The 9209-nt window shown below is 47.8% G+C and overlaps 1 protein-coding gene across 1 annotated transcript; it reads left to right on the top strand.

Moving 5' to 3' along the window:
- Positions 1 to 767: 767 nt before the first annotated feature.
- Positions 768 to 3864, top strand: LOC112887563 (polyol transporter 5-like). Its single transcript, XM_025953755.1, has 3 exons — positions 768 to 1056; positions 1185 to 1531; positions 2684 to 3864. The coding sequence occupies exons 1-3, from the start codon at positions 921 to 923 to the stop codon at positions 3677 to 3679; spliced, it is 1479 nt and encodes a 492-aa protein (XP_025809540.1). The 5' UTR covers positions 768 to 920; the 3' UTR covers positions 3680 to 3864.
- Positions 3865 to 9209: the final 5345 nt, after the last annotated feature.

Here is a 9209-nt window from a genome sequence, read left to right as displayed (position 1 = left end):
GCAATGAATAGACGTCCCCCGGCCTGGCTGGTAATTATAGTTGGCCATTCGGACCGCCCGATCCGGCATGAACATGGGCGCGACTCGGCCCGACACGATTAGACCAGGTCCGATTGGCCCGATTAATTATTTGTGCCGGGCCCAGGCCGGTCCACGTGTCGAGACCTCAGTCCAGGCACGGTATGAAGGTTTGTTATCCGTGCCGGACCAGCCCGATATCCTATATGGGCTATGCGTGCTGGGCCGGCCGTGAGCCTAGGTAGCCATTAAACCCTTCTCTGAATTATCTCAAAATTTCAAATTTGATAAAAAATTTATTGAAATCTTAATACATTCTCAAATCCAAACATTTTCATTCACACATACACATTCAAACATACATATACACATAGACTCTTGGGCTTCCGGACCTTAGCAGATCTTTCCGTGCTCGGGCCGGCCCACATGCCAAGGCGTCGGTCCAGGCATGGCTCGAGGCCCTTGCCGGGCCAGCCTGGGCCAGATTAACTTCGTGCCGAGCTGCGTCCCTGCCGGGCCAAAAAATTATGGGCCGGGCCATGGATCTCGGACCGGATGGAAAACTGTACTAGCAATGCAAACCTGAGCTGAGCGAGCTAGCTAGCGGCCGTAGCCTCTCGTTACGCCGGCTCACGTGCGCGCCACGATAATCTCATTGGGCACCGAGGCCGGCGCGCCGTGCCGTGGCGCCTTGTGCTTATATAGCTTGCCGTCGACCTGTGCGTTGCGACAGGATCAGACCCCCCGTGTTATCCAGCTTGCTAGCCTCTTCTCGATCGAGGGGAATATAATCAGGGAGAGATTAGCTAGTAAATCCGGCTGCAGAGCTAGCTCTTGCTACGCAATTCTAAGGTAGCTAGGTAGCAAGCGGGGGGCCTGCAGGCTAGCCGGCGGCGGCGACGATGATGAAGAAGGAAGAGGACCTCGAGTCGCCGCTGCTGTCCAACGGCGAGCCGGCGCCGGCGGACTCCGAGGGCAGCGCGTACCCGCTCTTCTGCGCCCTCCTCGCCTCCCTCACCTCCATCATCTTCGGCTACAGTAAGCTAGCTAGCGCCGCCGGATGATTCTTCTTCTTCTTGTTGGCGTGGAGATGGCCGCGCACCGTCACGTTGGGTTGCAAGCAACGTGTTCCTGATCTTTCGCTGGCGTGCGCGCATCGCATGCAGACCGCGGCGTGATGAGCGGGGCGCAGAAGTTCGTGCAGGAGGACCTGGGCGTCACCGACGGGCAGCTGGAGTTGCTCATCGGCGCCACCAGCGTCTACTCCCTCGTCGGCTCGCTGGCGGCGGGGTGGACCTGCGACCGCGCGGGCCGGCGCCGCGCCGTCGCGCTCTCCGCGGCCATGTTCCTGGCGGGCTCCGCCGTCACCGCCGCCGCCAACGGGTACGCCGCGCTCATGGCGGGGCAGCTCGTCGCCGGCGTCGCCTGCGGGTTCGGACTCGTCGTCGCGCCCGTCTACATCGCCGAGATCGCGCCGGCGAGCTCGCGTGGGTTCCTCTCCTCCATCCCCGAGGTACGGTCACGGCAGTGGCGGCGTTTGCTGCATGCATGGCTGCCGTTGGTTGCTTGTTCTGGCAAATGCGGTGGTCCTGATTGCTAATTACGGTAATTACTCCTAGTTGTGGAGATGATTAAGTTAATAGGAAGTTGGTATAAAAAAACCAACAAGTGGATCAACGGTAAGGTCTGATGAAATCCCAGATACTATATTTACTTTTTAATATATATTAGATCTTAACGTGCGGTTTTAAATAAGGCTCCATTTGGAATCTTTGAATTGAATTCTATTCTAATAGTTATAATTTAAACACAAATATATTAAGATGATATGATTATATACAGAAAATGGAATATATTTTTATATTATTGTTGGCCATACGAGAGAGATACTTATATGCTATATTTCTGCTATAGAAGAGTGAGCAAAAGAGAAAATATGGTTTGGTGGTGTATAGAATCAATTTCCATCTCCCATCCTATAAATTTAGGATAGACTTGTATCTGAACTTTAGAAAGTTGTTGGAAAGTGGTGAGATATCAAATTCTAAACCAAATAACCTAGTTTATTAATTAAGTAGATTTCAGTTCCTCTAAAATGAGAGGATCCAAACAACCTCTAAGGAAATATAAGAAAACTTGTTAATTTTAAACTGAAAGGTTGATTGGATCTACGTATGCGTGCGTAAATTAAGTGGGGAGCGAAATCAGATTGGAATTATTGTATGATGTTACCCACGCCGGGTTGACTTATTGTTGCAGATCAGGTGGTAGATCTAGCGGTGGTTGAGAACTGAAATCCTACATACTATATTTATTTTTTTAATAAATATTAGATCTTAACGTGCGGTTTTAAATAAATATAAGGAAATTTGTTAATTTTAAACTGAAAAGTTGATCGGATCAAAGTAAATTAAGTTGGGAGCGAAATCAGATCGGAATCATTGTATGACGTTACCCATGCCAGATTGACTTATTTGTTGCAGATCAAGTGGTATGCATGATGCATTTTTTTCCTTTGTCTACCAATTTGCTATGCATGATGTAGATTAGAGTAGTAAAATGCTACAACATTAATTTACATCCTGTAATTGTGTAAAATTTTGTGATTTGATTTCATCTATCTACTTGATTTTGTTTAATGATCGATGACGTGCATGCGTGTCAGATCGCCAGCAACTCGGGCATCCTGCTCAGCTACATCGCCGACTTGGCGCTCGCGGGCCTCCCCACGACGCTCAGCTGGCGCCTCATGATCGGCATCGGCGCCGTCCCGCCGCTGTTCCTCGCGGCCGCCGCGGTGCTCGCCATGCCGGAGACCCCGCGCTGGCTGGTCCTCCACGGCCGCCCCGACGAGGCCCGGCGCGTGCTGGCGCGCATCGCGGGGGACGACGGCGACCGCCGGCTCCAGGAGATCGTGGCCTCCGTCCGGGAGGCGTCGTCCAAGAGCGCCGGCGGGTCGCCGGCGGGCGTGTGGAGCGAGATCCTGGTCCGCCCCACGCCGGCCGTGCGGCGCGTGATGGTGGCCATCCTCGGCCTGCAGGTGTTCCAGCAGGCGTGCGGCGTGGCGGCGATGGTCCTGTACGCGCCGCGGGTGTTCAGCCACGTCGGCATCACCTCCGACCGCGCGGTGCTCGGCGCCACGGTCCTCCTCGGCGCCGTCAAGACGGTGGCCATCGTGGTCCCGCTCTTCCTCGCCGACCGCCTCGGCCGCCGTCCGATGCTGCTCGCCAGCGCGGGGGGCATGGCCGCGTCACTTCTGGTCCTCGGGCTCTCGGTGCGCGCGGCGGCCACGTGGTGGGCGGCGGCGGCGTGCGTGGCGGCGGCGGCGGCGTTCATGGCGGCATTCTCCCTGGGTTTCGGGCCGGTGATCTGGATGTACGCGTCGGAGATCCTGCCGCTGCGGCTGCGCGCGCAGGGCACCGGCATCGGGACGGCGCTGAACCGTGTGATGAGCGCAGTGGTGGGGATGACCTTCATCTCGATGTACGAGGCGGTCGGCATGGCCGGGACCTTCTACATCTTCGCGTCGCTCACGGCGGGGGCGTGGGTGTTCGTCTACGCGTGCCTGCCGGAGACTAAAGGGAGGAGCCTCGAGGAGATAGAGGAGCTCTTCGACACCACCGGTGCCATCAAGCCCTCGCCACGGGCGACGCTCTCGTGATCCGGAGAGAGGCAGCGATTATGCGTCGTCAAACGCCAAGGTTTTTAGGGGTTGGCTAGTATTATAATTATTGTTACTAAGTAAATATGCTCATGCGTCGCTACGGGAGAAATTTATTTTTATATGGATAAATTTATTATTTATTTATTAAAAAATATTATTGAATTGTATTATTTAGGTGATGATGCGTTAATATATTTTATTAAATTATTGAAATATTTGTAACATTTGCTCATAGACTATATTTTTCTTGACTTAATCTAATCATCATCATAGTAAAGTTTTTCTAACTGATCGATCAGCTTGGTATTTCTAACCATTTCTAACTGATACATCACCTATTTTGTGAGGATCTCTGTATATAGAATATTTTTCGTGTATGTCTCGCTTGTACTATTATTATCTTGCTTCTTCTTATTCTTTGTTGATGCCTCGTTTGTGCTGTTATTCTCCTTTTGCTTCTTCTTATTCTTCGTTGATGTTTTGCTTGTGCTGTTCTTTTTTTCTCCTCCTCTTTTTGTTCAGCCGTTAGTATGTTTATGTTCTTTGCCGTAGGGTGCTAGGAGCACTAGTCTTCATTTGAGGATCAATAGGAGGGTTCTGCCGGTTTTGTGGAAAGTTGGAGCGCATCTGATTGGGAAATTGAACCATCTGATTGAAGCGTTGATACTGATTTTGTCCTTGCTGCATCCTAGGACGAGGTTGAGGTCCTTGCTGCAAGACGTAGCATAGACGGGTATTGCTGCAATAGACGGATGTTGCTGCAAGGCGTAGCATAGATGAGTGTTGCTGCTTGACTGCCATGGGCTGTTGAACTTTCTCTTCCTTTCTTCTTACTCATGACGCATGCTTTCGACAACGAGCGCCTTGTCTACCAGCTGCTTGAAAGTAGGAAAGGTGTGAGCCACCGGCTGGTACTGAAGTCCTCCATTCAAACCCTCTAGGAAGTGGTCTTGCTTCTTCTCATCCCCGTTCACTTCCTCAGATGCATACCATGACAACTGAATAAACTTATCAAGGTGCATACCATGACAACTGAATAAACTTATCATGGTATTCACTAACAGTCATACTTCCTTGCTTCAAGCTGAGGAACTCCTTCTTGAGCTTGATCATACCAGTTGGAAAATGATGAGTCCTGAAGTTGTTCTTAAATTTCATCCTAGTGATGTTAGCTGGGTGGTACGAGCACCAATGTATGAGTCCCACCAATCTGATGTGGATGTCTCACGTCGTCCTAACGCATACGAGATCATCTCCCTGTTAGTGCACTGAGTATTATCCAATATCTTCTCCATTGGCTTGAGGCAATCATCTTCTTGCAGCAGATCGGAGGGAATAAATGGGAGGCTTGTGACTGGTAAACTCCCTGTGCTTATCTTTTAGTAGCGGAGGTAGATGTGGCACCTGGTTCTGCTGAGCTTGAGTGTTAGCCATGGTGCTGCCGATTCCTTGCAGGATCTGAGTTTGCATGGCCATGAGTTGCTCCATTTTGAACTGAGCTGCCTGGTTCTGATTCTGATTTGGAAACGGGTTCAGGTTTCCTCTGCCCCCTTCGTTCGTCGGTTTGGATCAGCTACGTACATGACTGATAAGAGAGAGAATAGATAGAACTTAAACATATAAAAAAGTGATGAGAGAGAGAGCACTACCGGAAACGAGCACTTTGCCGAGTGCCAAATATCGGGCACTCAGCAAAGAGCCTCTTTGCCGAGTGCTGTACTTGGCAAAGAGAAACATACGGTGAACTCATCCTTTGCCGAGTGTCTAGCACTCGTCAAAGAAAAACACTCGGCAAAGAATGTTTTGCCGAGTGTCGAGCACTCGGCAAAGGATGACACTCGGCAAAAGCGCGCCCGGATGTAACAGGAGTTCACGGTGTGACTCTTTGCCGAGTGCCTGGTCCAAGACACTCGGCAAAGAGGCCTCTTTGCCGAGTGCCTAGGCCAGACGCTCGGCAAAATATACATATTATTTTCTTTAATTTCTCTAAAATTTTTTCTATTGCCATCCTACGCTCTCCTCAACAAGATATGTAATTTAGGTTCTTTTATCGAAGTGTTTGCTATATTTCGATAATTTATTTCATAGTATTGAATTTCTTGAATAATTCAAATTTGAACTGCATGGTCATTCGAATAGTGGAAAAAATGAATGAAAAATTGTTATTCATGTTAATGAGCATGCTTTGAGGCCTTATCGAAGAAAGGACCAGAAATTTCAAACTTAATATTCACGAAACATGGCGATTAAATTGTGTTCAAGTCGTGTTTAAATTGTAGAAAAGGCAAATTTGTTCGAAAAAATATGAAACTTATCGAGATGTCATGTTATCATGTGAGGACACTGTGATAAAATTTGTATAAGATTTCGTAAAAGTTTAACATCTACGATGCTTAACACCTAATCAGGTTTCACATAAAATCACACATCTCTTTGTATAACTTTCAATTTGTAAGCATGGTATGATGTAACTTTCACGAAACCTCGTCAGATTTTTATCACAGCTTCCCCATGTGATATCATTAAATCTCGACAAGTTTCATAATTTTCGGACCATATTTTCTTTTTATACATTTTAAAAATAACTGGACAAGAAGTTCGTCGTCATGTTTCGTGGACAACAAGTTTGAAATTTATGATTTTTTTTCTCGATAAGGTCTCAACGCATCCTTCAGTAATGTGAATATTATTTTTTCATTCATTGTTTTCCATTATTCGTGTGACTTGTAGTTCAAATTTCATAACTTGTAGTTCAAATTTTAATAAATACAACAATTTTTTCTTTGCCGAGTGCCAGGCGCTCGGCAAAGAGAAGGCCCTCTTTGCCGAGCGCCGCTGGTCTGAAACTCGGCAAAGCTTTTGAATATATTACCGCCGGCTTCCTCCACCTTATCCACACACTTTCATTCACTCTCACGCCACCCCGCCCCCGACCCCGCCGGCTCCGTGCCCCCGCCCCCGCCGCCGGCCGCCGGCCGCGCCCCCGGCCTGCGCCCCCGCCACTCCCCCGGCCGCGCCCCCGGCCGGCGCCCCCGCCCGCGCCTCCTGTCTCCTGGCTCTACGTACTATAGCTGCAGCTAGCAAGCAAGCTAGATCTTCTGCATTTGTACAAGGTTTCATCACATCTCTCCGATTTGGATTCCAACTAAGATCAAAGAAAGGTATACATACAGCTCTCTCTCTCTCTCTCTCCTGATTTATTCTTTGACGATCTTATGCTACTTTTTATGTTGGATCTCACGGCCGGGTTGCATTGTATTCAGGCAATCAGGCATATATAAGACCCTGATTTAGTTAGAACCCGAGATATATAGGACTATATATATCTCTATGATATGAATATGATATTATCTATATCTATACATCTCTCTCTCTCTCTCAATTCAAATTCAAATGTACATATACAATAGGCTCGTCTTGATATCTGGAAATAAAACTGTTTTTGTTATAACGTACAAGCTAATATAGGAAACACACACACAAAATTGTGTTCATAACATACAAGCAGTGCTGCAATGATTTTTTTCTTCTAGACATATTTTCGAAAGGGCCAGATTATTAGGTTGCACGAGTAATAATCAGTAGTATGTAGAATACAAGTATGAATACATACAATTTTTTTTTGCTACACCAAGTTTGAAATTAAAACAATTTTTTAATAAATACAGCAATTGTGATGTAGAATACAAGTGTGATCTCAGTTTTGGTTTGTGTGTGTGTGAGTGTGTCTCCTTTGATGTAACAATACTAACATATATTATTAAGTTATCTAGAAATATTAAAGCAAAATTGAGGCTTCCATTGCAGGTACTGCCCCCGGCCCGCGCCCTCGGCCGCACCCCCGCCGCGCCCCGGCCGCCGCAGGTACTGCATCCGTTCATGTTCCACCAGCTGATGCATGTTTCTTTTAAAAAATACACCATGTATCTTGAGGAGTTGTGATAGATCATTCTGCTGTGTTGATATAACATGCCATATTTCTCGCTCCCGTGCATATACGTAGGGCAATTGATATTACTCTATCTCCGGTGTATATGTTAGAGGATGGAAGACCGTGCGTGGATGTACACTGGCCGCCCAAGTCATGTTGGGATGACTAGTGAGTGGATCAGGAAGACCGATGCTTTCTTGGAAATGGCGTTTGGCGAAGCTGCTAAAGGAGCGAGTACGATTCTCTGCCCATGCAGCAAGTGTGCAAACAGGAAAAGACAAAATAAGAAGAACATGGAGGAACATCTTTGCAAGAATGGATTTACGGCAGACTATACCCGGTGGATCTAGAAGCCAATCGTATGAGAGAGGATGTGGTGAGACCACGTGTCGAGGATTATGATGCTAATGCCGATGTAGCGGACATGTTGGATGACTATGGGGAGGCACGGTTCGCCGAGGGACAAACAGAGGAGGAGCCAGAGTCGACCGCAAAGGCGTTCTACGACATGCTTGCCGCGTCACATAAACCCCTTCATGGACATACGACGGTTTCTCAGCTTGATGCCATTGGACGCATAATGGCGTTAAAGTCGCAGTACAGTCTGAGTCGAGGCGCCTTTGATGCTTTGTTGACAGTTATTGGCAGCCTGCTTCCGAAGGGTCACATTCTGCCAAAGAGCATGTATGAGGCACGGAAACTCCTTCGTGCACTCAAGATGCCGTATAAGCAGATACATGCTTGTAGGAATGGGTGCGACCTGTTTAGCAAAGAATACGCGGAAGCAAAGTACTGTCCAAAGTGTAAATTCTCAAGGTTCATGGAGGTAGACTGTGATGGTGATGGCCCAAGGAGGCAGCTTAACATTCCCGTGACAGTCTTATGATACCTTCCGTTCATACCGAGGATCCAGAGGCTAAACATGACTAAGGAATACGTGAAACAAATGACTTGGCACAAAAATGGCAAACGATACAATCCTGACAAGATGGTACATGCATCCGATGGTGAAGCATGGAAACACTTTGATAGCATTCATCATGAGAAAGCCAGAGATGCTCGTAATGTACGTGTTGCGCTGGCAACAGATGGGTTCAATCCTTATGGAATGTCGTCTGCCACATACACATGCTGGCCTGTATTTGTTATCCCCCTCAATCTTCCCCCGGGCGTATGCTTTCAACGACAGAATATAATCTTGTCGTTGATTATTTTTGGACACCCGGGGAATAATATGGGTGTGTTCATGGAGCCTCTCATTGATGATTTGATCCGTGCTTGGGAGGACGGGGTATGGACATACGATCGGGCTACAAAGCAAAACTTCATAATGCATGTTTGGTACCAATACTCTATGCATGACTTGCTGGCGTATGGGGTATTATGCGCATGGTGTGTTCACGGGAAGTTCCCATGTCCTGTATGCAAGGAAGGTCTTAGGTTCATTTGGTTGCAGAAGGGTGGCAAGTATGTTGCTTTCGACAAATATCAGCAATTCCTCCCTCTTGACCATCCACTCAGACGAGACATCAAGAACTTTACGAAAGGTGTCGCAGTGACAAGCCTTGCACCTCCAACGAACCTGTGTGCTTTAAA

Source organism: Panicum hallii, chromosome 3 (genome assembly GCF_002211085.1).
Source record: "Panicum hallii strain FIL2 chromosome 3, PHallii_v3.1, whole genome shotgun sequence".
NCBI lineage: Eukaryota > Viridiplantae > Streptophyta > Magnoliopsida > Poales > Poaceae > Panicum > Panicum hallii.
Note: the sequence above shows the minus strand (reverse complement) of the source record. Positions and strands in the feature narration are given on the sequence as shown.